The 14,417-nt window shown below is 42.1% G+C and overlaps 1 protein-coding gene across 1 annotated transcript in view; it reads left to right on the top strand.

Annotated features, from left to right (window-relative positions):
• LOC124711444 (UDP-glycosyltransferase UGT5-like) overlaps positions 1-14,195 on the top strand; it is a 151,782-nt gene extending 137,587 nt beyond the window's left edge. Inside the window, exons 5-6 of the mRNA XM_047241522.1 lie at positions 2,528-2,747; positions 13,833-14,195. Of these exons, the coding sequence (XP_047097478.1) occupies positions 2,528-2,747; positions 13,833-14,127 (515 nt within the window). The 3' untranslated portion in view covers positions 14,128-14,195. The remainder of the gene's footprint in view (positions 1-2,527; positions 2,748-13,832) is intronic.
• The last annotated feature ends 222 nt before the right edge of the window (positions 14,196-14,417 follow it).

Raw genomic sequence — 14,417 nt, 5'->3', positions numbered from 1 at the left:
GAACACTGGAGAGAAATATGAGCCTTGCTATAGACAATAATGACGACTTACGATATGTGAAGATGAAACGTCCCCTAAGAAAAATTGTACATGACTGTGCTTAAACTGACACACAATATTTTTAGCGCAACGCAAAATCCCTACAAAAGAATGGCCCTGACTAACATTAACCTATACCTTTCACAAATCACTTACCTCACAAAAATCTTCGTTACTCGAACTGCTGCAATACAGCGAGCGCCACTACTGCCAGCTAAATAAAAGATTCAAACTACGGAAGGCACTGATAGGCGTAGTTAGCAAATGAAAGAATTTAATAGAGAACAAACAATGCATTTACCTCAATAGTGTTCAAAAGTCATAATGTATATAGCAGTTCATGACATCCAGTCTTACAAATTTCACGACTCCGCCATCTCTCTCCCCACATCCACCACTGCTGGCGGCTGACCAACTGCGCAACGCTACGCGCTGTTCACATCCATCTGCCCAACACTACAGTGGCAGACAACAATGCAAAACTAGCCACAGACTGCACACAGCACAGCCAGTGATTTTCATACAGAGCGCTACGTAACGTTGCCAATAAGAAAACATAAACAGCCTATTTACAAAGATCGTGAATGCATAACTATTATTTAGTTGTATTTGTAACCTAGTAGATATAGTCTAATAATTATTTACAGATGTAGCTCAGACACGATTAAATAAATAAATAAAAACATTAGTATCTTGAGGTTCTTGCTCAGCTCCGTGAAAAAATAAGAGAAAAATTATCCCATTGTGGGAGAAAAAGTCATGGGTTCTGCCTCAAGACAACGCACTGGCCCATGCCGCATTGTCTGTTAAACGGTTTCTAGCGAAGCATAGCATCCCACTGTTAGGTCACCCACATTATTGGCCTGATCTAGTACTAGAAAATATCGTTCTTGCGGAACACAACTGGCTCTTAACTCATGAAGTAATGAGTGCTATCGACATGGGAGGTCAAATGTACTCCACATTTTTAGATTTTCAAATGGGCTTTCGATACCGTTCCTCACAAGCGTTTCTAACCAAACTGTGTGAGTATGGAATATCGCCTCAGTTTTGCGACTGGATTCGTCATTTCCTGTCAGAAAGGTCACAGTTTGTAGCTATAGACGGAAAGTCATCGAGTAAAACAGAAGTAATATCCGGCGTTCCCCAAGGAAGTGTTATAGGCCCTCTATTGTTCCTGATCGTATATTAACGACATAGGAGACAATCTGAGCAGCCCTCTTACATTGTTTGCAGATTATGCTGTCATTTACCGTCTTGTAAAGTCATCAGATGACCAAAATGAATTGCAAAATGATTTAGATGAGATGTCTGTGGGGTGCGAAAAGTGGCAATAGGCCCTGAATAAAGAAAAGTGTGAAGTTATTCACGTGAGTACTAAAAGAAATCAGCTAAATTTCCGTTACGTGATAAGTCACACTAATCTGAAGGCTGTAAATTCAACTAAATACTTAGGGACTACAATTACAAATAATATTTGGAAGGATCACATAGATAATGTTGTGGGTAGAGCAAACCAAAGATTGCGATTCATTGGCAGAACACATAGAAGGTGCAACAGATTTACTAATGAGACTGCTTACACTACACTAGTCCTCCTTATTCTGGAGTATTGCTGTGCGGTATGGGATCCGTATCAGGTGGAACTGACGGATGATATTGAAAAAGTTCAGAGAAATAGGGGAGATAGTGCCACAGACATGATACGTGAATTGGAGTGGCAATCATTAAAACAAAGGCGATTTTCGCTGCGACGGGATCATCTCATGAAATTTCAATCACCAGTTTTCTCCTCCGATTGCGAAAACATTCTGTTGGTACCCACCTACATAGGGATAAATGATCATCACAATAAAATAAGAGAAATCAGGGCTCGCACAGAAAAATTTAAGTGCTCGTTTTTCCCGCGCGCCGTTCGACAGTGGAACAGTATAGAGACAGCTTGAAGGTGGTTCATTGAACCCTCTGCGAGGCACTTTATTGTCAGTGGGAGAGTAATCACGTAGATGTAGATGTAGATGTGACTTTTGCCTATTTCTCAGGGACAAATTTCCATTAAAAGGAACAAGATTTCAGTCATTTCAAGCAATGAAAGGAAAAGCCGCACGCGTCATCACTTAGCTCGCAGAGGAATACTTCCAGCACTGTTTCCGTCAATAGAAAATTCACGTAGACCGTTCTAATGATAGAGGACGAGAGTATATTGAGGGCGACAATAACTAAATATGTATGTTTTTGAAATAAAATGTTTTACAGCTACAGTGCCGTTATTTTATAGCCATACCTCGTACCACTGAATGTATCTGCAAAATAATATTACTGTACGACACATAGTGTGGGGTATGTGACGTTTTGTACATGGGAGTTCGATTCTCTAAAGAATTGTGGATGAAGCTTTATTGGGTATTGTGTAAACTCTATGTTACTAAAAGCTGGAAAATTTGTTACGGTGCCATTTACTGCATACGTTTTTCCTGTGAATTTTCAGCACACAAGAACCTGAAGGTGTTCATAACTCACGGCGGTTTGCTGAGCACATTTGAAGCTGTGTATCATGGCGTTCCCGTGGTTGGGGTGCCGGTGTTTGGTGACCAGGAGCTGAACATGATCAGGGCGGAGGAGAAAGGCTACGCGCTGAGGCTCCAGTTCAACAACCTCACGGCGGAATCCTTCTTCTGGGCCATCACAGAAGTGCTCCACAACCCCAGGTAAAAGAACGTCCCACTTTGTATCCGACACAGTTATCGAGAAAACAGTATAGTGCTGGAGCGCCTTTGCTGGCAGGCTTTTGGAGAGTGACTACAAACCCCATTCTGTCATATTGGTTCATACACGGCTTTCCCAGAAAGCTTCACATAGAGCAGAGTTTATTTAACAAACTGCAGTGACTGACAATTCGCGATTTTTCACAAAACACAACTTTTATTTATGTTTACAAGGTTGATGACTGAGCAACAAAAGAAAGTGACAATAAGGATGACAGTAAAAGTTTCCTAGTTGAGGCAAACAAGAAGTTCACTTCTAATTTTCCACAAAGGTTCGTGGTAACATACACACACTATTAAAAGTCCAATTCGGCGGTCGAAGTCCACGAGGTCGGCTGGTTCTAGCCCCTAAATAGCTGTCTCCAGCCAGTCAGGCTTTGGCGTAGTGATACTTCCTGCAGGCCGTGGCTTGAGCTCCCCCAGCAGGAAATAGTGCTCGGAATGTCTGTTTCCATTATTTTTTACGTAAATAGCCAGTGTTTACTATGGTGCTTTTGGTACGCCTTCGACATAGTCAACCCTGTCCCTGTGGTGTAATATGGGTTGCTGGCCCTCAGGGGCTACTTTGGCTCCAGCATAACACAAGCCCATTGATTCCTAGCCTTTTTTCGTTATTTACTCATGGCTTTGTTCTGTTTCCATTTAGTGTGCATTACATCCACAACTATAATCTGAAAACCACCTTTCGATGTACGGCGAAGATCACTTGGCCTACTATTGTCATTTTCCTCCTACCCTGTTCCAACTGGAATTGTGCACTGGAAAGAAGGCTGTTGGAAGCTTCCATGTGAGCTCGAAACACTTATTTTATTTCCACGTTATTTTCATGAGGTAATTGTAGCAGGATGCAATATGTCGATTGATTCGCGTTTAAACTCTGGTTAGTGCTATTTTGTAAAGTCCCAGTGAAAGTCACTGAGGTTCTGATGAATCATCATATAGGAGAGTCACTGTTTATCGTTCATAATACAAATAACCCTACCACTTCAGCCACCTTGAGCTCTAACGGTACTTCCTTAGTAACACCTTATTACCAGATTTTTTTACGTGTTACCAATCAAGATTCTTCCTCTCATCACCTTCCCATTACTTACTTGTCGTCTACATTAATTGCATACTTCATATTAACTAATATTCAGCGTAACTCTGGCGCCACTAGAGTCTTTAGTCCACTGACTACATGAAAACGCACTTCCTTTCGAATCAAAAATTTTGCAGTCCCAACACAAATATACTCAACATATGGCCGTCTTCCACAGAACGTGCTGCCCGGTGGATACGATGTGCTTAAAAGTGTAACATGAGGTTGCTGAGGATTACGTGGATAGACTATGTAACTAATAAAGTTACTGTAATGTGGCGAATCGCCGAAAAAAGGGAATTTATGGCTCAGTTAGATAAAAAAAGAAGTTTGGGCTTTATATTGTCCAAGTAAAATCTCTATTTTATTTCATATGAAACATCTTTAAATTTTCAGTAACTATTAATTAAAAGATTTTCTGTAATGGAGTAGGTATTATTATATTTTTGTCAAAAAGTCTGCTGCATGACTAGAGGACTTAGAATATGAGCACTACTTAATGCCACTATCTTTGTCACTCAACGTAGACTATAAACCCTTACGTGTCATTGTGAGCGTTACTTGCGTCTTTCATTTTACAGCTCTATGAAAAATTAACTTACATATGTTTCTAAATTCTAAAGTCGCAGCAGTACTATAATATGCTATTTAATGTCCAGGAGCGTTTCGCCTTTTTATAGTAAATACATATCTCCTGTGAATTTCTCTGAAATTATAATTTTTTACATGTAATACAGATTCGAAATAGTTAACTCTATATTTTTCACGTAAATATTTCTTAATTACTTGTCTGTCCATCAACGTCAGTGTCTCAAATCATGTGGTCAGAATTCAATCCGATCTTCACGTCATTTATGGAAGTTCAACACATACTCAAGTCGAAACTTTTGGCCTTCATATTCTCACGCTTTGTTTCTCTGTAACTAAATGTCAAACATGCGACCGCTAATCTGGCAATAGCTTCTCCTCTTTAATCGCCAAAATTCTCATACTACAAATCTTATATTGTTGCCAGATTAGGCAGTGAAGTGTTTCACATTACTCTTTGGTTACTCTAAAAAAAATGTGCTAATATAAAATGAAGATTTCTGCCGGAATATATGCCAAATTACCGTAAGTTAAATGAAAGTATGACTCTCATCCTGCAGACATAGGAGCGAAACACAGATTTTGGCGTTGTAGACATGTTACTGGAAAATTTATGTAAAAATTATGTGATTCTGGAAAGCTCCACTGCCTTCATTATAAAACACTGAAACATATTAAATGTTATACTGCAGTAAGAGAAAGGCGTTTGAATATTTATGCTCTTACTGTGGAAAACAGCAACGCCAAAAAACTTGTTGACGCATCATTTACATCCACACGTAGAATTATAAATATACTGTGGTATTTCTCTCAGGTTTGCAGTCGGATCTTAAAATGTTGTTCACACAATATTTTGACGGTCCATTTGGACGTCATCTTCACGTGACACATCGCAGTTGCTGAGTCACTTCGAACTGTTGATACTCTGCTTCCAGCAACCCCCATTTAGGCCAGCAGACAGCTGTTGATCTTCACCAGTGCTGGTACTGCCAGGGTTTCCACCAGTGGGGGCAGCTCTCCGCTGGTCTGTAGAGGGTGTTTGAATATTATGAGTACAAACAAAAGGGGATGAATAAACGACAATGAAATCTGTTGTATATACAAAACAGAGGATATGTATGAGTGTATGTCTGGGATCTCCTCTCAAACTCCTGGATCGATTTCAACGAAATTTGGTAGGCCTCATAAGTATTACCACTGTCGGGTTTATAACCTCCCAACTCAAACAGAAGTGAAGACAGGGCAAATAAGTGTTTTTCCAGCCCCTGTCATATAGACAGTCCTGCACAGCAGGCATGTTGCGTTGAGACAGTATCAGCCTGCCAAATCAACGTGCTCTGCAGGGCAATCTACATGTCGTGGTTTCCCAGGTTTCGACATGTAGGCCTCCATGTGTAACAGACACTGTATGTTGTGCTGTAACAGTAGGACCTGCTTTACAGACCTGATTTGCATGGTAGTCTGTTTGTCAGGGGAAAATAAATGATTTTTTGAGCCCCTGATGTAGACTTCCGTCCATGACAGACGTGTTGGAGTAGTATTGGCTTGCTTATTGAGCTGTACTACATAGAGGCTGCAAGTGCCGATGAGTGTGGCTGAGGACATGTTGATATGAGGGGATGGACAGTGCAGAGGAGAGGAGGGAGAGATGCATGAGGCAGGTGTAAGGTGTAGACGGGTAGTGGACAGGTAGAGTAGGAAGAGAGGGAGGTTGAGATAGTGAAAAGAGAGGTGGATATAGTCAAAGGAGGAGGGAGGAATATATGGAAGAGGCAGAGAAAGAAAGAGAGAGAGAGAGAGAGAGAGAGAGGATGAGGTAGACAGGTGAAGGTGGTAGAATGAGGTGGCAGACAGAGGAAGGAGAGACCCCTCATTTGATTTTCTCGTGCTGGATGCCTATGTGGTGGTTAATAGCGTTTCGATAAAATGAGTATCGGTTGTGGATCGTCAATATCATGGCCTCCACAGGTCCTCCGACTCTTACTTATTGGCTGTTTTCATTGGGCGATATTAAAAAGCTTTGGAGTTTTCCAGGCCCTTCGAGAGCTTCGATTAACTCTTGGAATTCATTGTGAGAGGCTGTCAGTGCGTTTTCAAAGCACCCGAGCTTTTTGAATGTGTGCAGAAGTCGATTAGGAGATGTCCTGACGCATGCCTCGACGTGATGGGTGGGCATGAGGATAAACACATTACAAAAGATGTTCCATAAGTGTGCATAAGCAGACTGGATCGTTGGGGACTACGTTAGAAGATGTTCATGTTCTCAGTCACAGAGTGTCATATCACGGAAACCATTGGCTTGTAGAACTATGTTTATTAGGATTATTTACTTTGTTGTTGTCCTCTGCTCGCCCTTTTCCTTTGTACCTACAATACAATCATCCTATATAGGACCGCCGGTTCCGAGAAGCAACAGTCTGTCGAGACTGAGCAACGTTTTCGTATCATCTGGAGATAACTGTCAAGTGAATGACAAAAATATTGTCGGCTTGAGGTGAAGATCCGGCAGCAAACACGAGAAGTTACTCTGCCAGGAAAGCTTACAAAATTATAATATTTTTTTAATTACAGAATTTATCCAGTTCTAGACCAGTTAGAACCTAAGACTATGATACATCCTTCTTTTTCTTCTCATCTTCCTACAACTTCTCCATGTGTTGGCTAGTGCTTGTCTCTGTTCATTTGACATCACTCTTCTAGGTTGCAGTTTTCTTGTATAGGAAATTTTTCAAACAATGGCTCTGAGCACTATGAGACTCAACTCCTGAGGTCATTACTCCCCTAGAACTTAGAACTAGTTAAACCTAACTATCCTAAGGACATGACACACATCCATGCCCGAGGCAGGATTCGAACCTGCGACCGTAGCGGTCGCGCGGTTCCAGATTGTAGCGCTTAGAACCGCACGGCCACTTCGGCCGGCAGGAAATTTTTCAGTATTGATCAGTAGGCTGAAATTTTCCCTGTTCTGTATGGTATTTTCTGTGATGTTAAGTCTTATCAGATGTCGTCTTGTCTCTTCCAGCTATCCTGTGTTTATGACTGAAAATCGAGAATTATCTTGGTTTGCCTACTGTCATTCATTCCATGAATATTGCGGTGTTAGCGCCCCTGGTACTGAAGTATGGATGTAGCAAAGTTGTTCAGTATTCAGTTAATCAGTCTTTCACTCAACTAAATATTTGATTTAATCGTTCTTGACCATGTTTGAATTTCTGTTACCAAAGAATGTAAGTTACAACTAAATCTTTGAAGTTTTCTGATAAGCATTTAGCCTGTTAGTACTTTGACAGACCCTACCTTGAGCAAAAGCAAATTGTCCTCATAACAATATTAACTTCACCGAAAATTGTAAATGATAAAACCTACCGGCGGAGGTTCGAATCCTCCCTCGGGCATGTGTGTGTGTGTGTTTGTCCTTGGAATAATTTAGGTTAAGTAGTGTGTAAGCTTAGGGACTGATGACCTTGACAGTTAAGTCCCATAAGATTTCACACACATTTGAACTGTTGAATTTGTTAAAACCTATCGTTGGAATGGGCAACGCTTAAATGATCTGTAGATGAACTGTCAAATTTCCGTAAATCTCAAATGTCGAAAATTTTGAATTTCTGCATTACGCATCAGCAGGAAAAAAAATTCAATAATCTCTTGCAATATCAATAATTACTGTAAGCTTCTTGGATGAGAAATCAAATAAAATAGTCTTCGTTCCTTTCTGATTTTATTATATCGAAGCAAACACACAGATGTTCGTAACAGTTCTTGCTAGCAAGACATTAACAAGCATACTGATACATAATCTCCATACATGAAGCTCAATTAACATAACGATATTCACTATTTTCGTAAGTAATTGAATAGACGGCCCAGAGCAGCAGGAAGTAAGGAAGATTGGGCTTAACGTCCAGTCGACGTCGAGGCCAGTAGAGACGGAGCGCATACTTTGATTGTGTAAAGCATGGAGAAGAAAATTGACCGTGCCCTTCCATAGGGACAGTCCAGCCATTTGCCTGGAGGGTTTCCGGAAATCACGGAAAACGAAAATGTAGACCGCCGGACGTGGGTTTGAATCGTCGCGCAGTGTGAGAACCACTGCGATACTTCGCTCGGTACAGCGGTAATACTCGTCGGCAGAATCTTCTTCTCCAAGCTGGCCGTCGATTAGTTTGTGGCTATGGTCGATTTGTTATCTACGAAGATGCTGCCGTCGGCGCGTTGTAGCACTCTTCCTCATGGCATGAAACAAACAGAAACAAACATAAATGTAAAAAAAATTTCAGAACGACATTTTTAAATAAGGAAAAAAAATTCGGAAACCAATAATTATACCTATCGTACCATTATATCTTCTCTCCTGCACACACTGCCGCTAAATTCTGTTACACCACAATACGACCGTAAAATTTTAATATCCTCTTCCTTATTTTGTCTGTGATTATGTTTCTGTATAAATATTCGATTCTTCTCTTCATCAGTTGCTATCTTTCTTCTTTTGTGATTATAAATTTTTTGTTTAGTATTTTCATTTCTTTGCATTCCAGTTCTTCTTATTCACCTCTTTAATTCAGTATAAGGCACTCAGATCCCTATAGTGATTCAGTTTTAATTACTCTTGCATAATGTTTAGTTTCTGCCTGGAACGATAATTAACAGTTATTATTACACTACTGGCCATTAAAATTGCTACACCAAGAAGAAATGCAGATGATAAACGTGTATTCATTGCACAAATATATTATACTAGAACTGACATGTGATTGCATTTACACGCAATTTGGATGTATAGATTCTGAGAAAACAGTACCCAGAACCACCACCTCTGGCCGTAATAACGGCCTTGATGCGCCTGGGCATTTGATGGCGTGTACAGGTACAGCTGCCCACGCAGCTTCAACACGATGCCACAGTTCATCAAGAGTAGTGACTGGCGTATTGTGACGAGCCAGTTGCTCGGTCATCATTGACCAGACGTTTTCAATTGGTGAGAGATCTGGAGAATTTGCTGGCCAGAGCAGCAGTCGAACATTTTCTGTATCCAGAAAGGCCGGTACAAGGCCTCCAACATGTGGTCGTGCATCATCCTGCTGAAATGTATGGTTTCGCAGGGATCGAATGAAGGGTAGAGCCACGGGTCGTATCACATCTGAAATGTAACTTCCACTGTTCAAAACGCCGTCAATGCGAACAAGAGGTGACCGAGACGTGTAACCAATGGCACCCCATACCATCACACCGGGTGATACGTCACTATGGCGATGACGAATACACGCTTCCAATGTGCGTTCACCGCGATGTCGCCAAACACAGATGCGACCATCATGATGTTGTAAACAGAACCTGGATTCATCCGAAAAAATGACGTTTTGCCATTCGTGCACCCAGGTTCGTCGTTGACTACACCATCGCAGGCGCTCCTGTCTGTGATGCAGCGTCAAGGGTAACCGCAGCCATGGTTTCCGAGCTGATAGTCCATGTTGCTGCAAACGTCGTCGAACTGTTCGTGCAGATGGTTGTTGTCTTGCAAACGTCCCCAACTGTTGACTCAGAGATCGAGACGTGACTACACGATCCGTTACAGCCATGCGGATAAGATGCCTGCCATCTCGACTGCTAGTGATACGAGGCCATTGGGATCCACTACGGCGTTCCGTATTACTCTACTGAACCCACCGATTCCATATTTTGCTAACAGTCATTGGATCTCGACCAACGCGAGCAACAATGTCGCGATACGATAAACCGCAATCGCGATAGGCTACAATCTGACCTTTATCAAAGTCGGAAACGTGATGGTTCGCATTTATCCTCCTTACACGAGGCATTACAACAACGTTTCACCGGCAAAGGCCGGTCAACTGCTGTTTGTGTATGAGAAATCGGTTGGAAACTATCCTCATGTCAGCATGTTGTAGGTGTCGCCACCGGCACCAACCTTGTGTGAATGCTCTGAAAAGCTAATCATTTGCATATCACAGCATCTTCTTCCTGTCGGTTAAATTTTGCGTCTGTAGCACATCATCTTCGTGGTGTAGCAATTTTAATGGCCAGTAGTGTAAATCACTTTTGGGTGAGTTTGTATACTGATTCCATTTTCTTTAATCTTTCTTTACTTAAGTCCATGTTGCCCGCGTTTGATGGCGTCAATTCTCCCAAATACTTAAACCAAGATTCCTAATCCTCGTAAAATTTAAAATTGTAGTTGGTAGCATTTCTAGGTTCCCACAAATCTGGTAGTGTCAGTATAGGGTATAAAACATGACACTTTGTAATTATTTTGTGTGTGACATGCCATTGAAGACCTTATCATTGTAATTATCTAGTGCATAAACTATAAATTTTGACTTCCCTTGGATAAAATATGGAATAGTAAAATTTACATTTTTCCTCTTTAGTGTTCTAGGGTCAAACTTGTCAACTCTTTTGAAGAATGAGATTTTCACTCTGCAGCGGAGTGTTCGCTGATATGAAACTTCCTGGCAGACCGAGACTCGAACTCGGGACCTTTTCCTTTCGCGGTCAAGTGCTGTACCATCTGAGATGCCAAAGCACGACTCACGACCTGCCCTCAGAGCCTGAATTCTGCCAGTGCCTCGTCTCCTACCTTCCAAACTTCTCAGAAGCTCTTCTGCGAATCGGCACTTGCCCGCGAATGGCAAAGGTCCCGAGATCGAGTCTCGGACCGGCACACAGTTTTAATCTGCCAGGAAGTTTCAACTCTTTTGAAGTTTCTGTGTTTGTATATACACTCCTGGAAATTGAAATAAGAACACCGTGAATTCATTGTCCCAGGAAGGGGAAACTTTATTGACACATTCCTTGTTTAAAACAAGCATTCAGTGCATAGTGCTGTGGAATGCGGAAAAAACAGCAAATTGGCGCTCATAGGAAGAAGAACAAGACCAAAAATGCAACAGGAGCGTAATATGTAAGAAACTGTCTACGCAACCTGCCACTGATGATGCCTTGCAGAAAATAAAGGCGAAACGCGTATGGCACTAAAATTGTGTTTTATTCAGTTGCTGTCAGACGGTCCATAAGTGAAAATCATCAACATACCGTAGTATTACGCGCAACTGAGGAGGACAGGACCACGAAAGTTGAAATAGGGGTAATCCGCTTAATTACAGGCCAATATCGCTAAAGTCGATTTGCAGTAGGATTTTGGAACATATATTATGTCCGAACATTATGAGTTACCTCGAAGAAATCGATTTATTGACAAATAGCCACACGGATTCAGAAAATATCGTTCTTGTGAAACACAACTACTTCTTTATCTTCTGAAGTGGTAAGTTCTATTAACAGGGGATGTCAAATTCATTCCATATTTTTAGACCCCAGAAGGGTTTTGATACCGTACCTCACAAGCGACTTCTAATTAAATTGCGTGCCGATAGATTACCGTCTCAGGTGTACGACTGGATTCGTAATTTTCTGTCAGAAAGGTTACAGTTCGAACTAACTGACGGAAAGTCATCGAGTAATACAGAAGATATATCTGGCGTTTCCCAAGGAAGTGTTATAAGCCCTCTGCTGTTCCTTATCTACGTGAACGATTTAGGAGACAATCTGAGTAACACCCTTAGATTGTTTGCAGATGATACTGTCATTTACATTCTCATAAAATCATCCGATAATCAAAACAAACTGCAAAATTATTTAGAAAATATATCTGTACAGTAAGAAAAATGGCAACCGACACTAAGCAATGAAAAGTGTGAAATCATCCAAATAAGTACTAAAAGGAATCCGCTAAATTTCTGTTACTCAAATCTAAAGGCTGTAAATTCAACGAAATACTATGGAATTACAATTACGAATAATATAAGTTGGAAAGATGGCATGTTGTGGATAAAGAAAAGCAAAGACTAGATTTGGAACACTGAGAACATGCAACAGGGCTACTAAAGAGACTGCCTACACTATGCTTGTACGTCTTCTTCTGGAGTATTGCTGTGGGATCCGCATCAGAGGATGGACGGAGAAGGTCGACAAAGTTCAAAAAAAGGCAGTTCGTTTTATACTACCACGAAATAGGGTAGAGAGCGCCACGGAATACGTGGATTGGGGCGGCAGTCATCCCAACAAAGGTGTTTCTCGTTGCAGCAGGATATTGTTACGAAATTTCAATCACCAACTCCGTCCTCAGAGTGTAAAAATATTTTGTCGGTGTCCACCTATGTAGGGGGAAATGATCAGCGTGATAAAATAAGACAAATCAGATCTCACACAGAAAGGTTTAGGTATTCGTTTTTCCCACACGCTGTTCGAGAGCAGAACGGTAGAGAAATAGCTCGAAGGAGATTAGATGAACCCTCTGCCAGGCTGTTAATTGTGAACTGCCAAGTATGATACAGATGTATATAAATGTAGGAGTGTGATGGCTAAGTCCAAGTGGAAGCAATTTGAGCACCCGCCCTATAGCCCAGAAACGTCGTCCTGACACGTGTTTGGCCCGCTAAAAAGACGTCTCTAATGGAAGCGCCTCAGCTCTGACGACGAGTTGGACATAGTTGAGGACTGGTTCCTGTCACAGCCACAGGAATTCCGGAAACAGGGAATTCTTCGCCCCATGAAACAGTGGGATAGTTGTGCTCAGGCCTCTGGTAATTACTTTTGAATAAAGACTACATTCATACCCACAGTGTTATTCCATACCGTTTCATTTGATCACCACTCACAGTTCTGAAGGTGACTGAAAGCAAAGATATGCCTCGGTAATTGTTGGTTTCTGTACTATCTCCCTTCTTACTATTGGATGGACCATGGCTTGTTTCCAGTCGTCCGTTTTCTTCATTTATTCCAGCAATCTTTAATAACATCATAAAAAGTTTCAGCTAAATGTAAATGTCGTGTGACTAGGGCCTCCCGTCGCGTAGACCGTTCGCCGGGTGCAAGTCTTTCGATTTGACGCCACTTCAGCGACTTGCGCGTCGATGGGGATGAAATGATGATGATTAGGACAACATAACACCCAGTCCTTGAGCCGAGAAATTCTCCAACCCAACTGGGAATCGAACTCGGGCCCTTAGGATTGACAGTCTGTCGCGCTGACCACTCAGCTACTGGGGCGGACAAGTTTCAGCTGCTCGTTGCCCTCCCAGTTTCCACATCTCAACTAATATCCCGTCTTCAGCTGTCGATCTGTCTTTTTCTTTCCAGCTGGCCAAATCAAAATATTGTATACGTTTTCCTCCAATTTCTGTTTTTGTTCGATGGCGAACGGTGTAGGCTGGTACCAGTTAACATTGTGAAGTGTTCCTTGATTGACTAAATTATTACCTCTATTTCCATTTAACATAATCACATTCTCAATCTACACAATGTACCATTAACTGGAAGTATTTGGCCCACAGCTACCGGATGAAGGCGCAGCAGCTGTCGCGCCTGTTCCACGATAGACCCCGCACGCCGCTGCAGGAGGTGGTGTACTGGACGGAGTACGTGGTGCGCCACAAGGGAGCGCCACACATGCGGTCGGCCGCGCTGGAACTGTGCTGGTACCAGAGGCTGCTACTGGACGTGCTGGCGGCGGCGCTGGCTGCTGCCGCTGCAGTCCTCTGGGTCCTCAAGGTCGCCCTGCGGACTGTCCACAGGCTGATTGTCGGCCGGGGGCCAGACAGCCCCAAGAAGAAACTCAAAAAGAAATAGCAACACTTGTACCAAATAAGAACAAAATTCCTGAGGTTATTTTTAAATATATCGTCATTTATACAATATGCAACTACTCCTGTTCTTCCACCAATGACTTCATCCAAGCTCCTAAAGCAGGGACGGCCAAAAATTTGGCACGCAAGCAGTGGCCTGGTAAACATGCCGCAGCAGTCTCGCCTGACTGCACGCTCCACCCACCGGCACTCCATGCTGTCTGAGCACGAGGCAGTGGAAGAAGGATAAACTTTTTTTTCCTTTATTGCATTTCAATTCCCCATCGGGGCGAG

The sequence above is a fragment of the Schistocerca piceifrons genome, chromosome 8 (assembly GCF_021461385.2).
Source record: "Schistocerca piceifrons isolate TAMUIC-IGC-003096 chromosome 8, iqSchPice1.1, whole genome shotgun sequence".
In the NCBI taxonomy this organism is placed as follows: Eukaryota; Metazoa; Arthropoda; class Insecta; order Orthoptera; family Acrididae; genus Schistocerca; species Schistocerca piceifrons.
Note: the sequence above shows the minus strand (reverse complement) of the source record. Positions and strands in the feature narration are given on the sequence as shown.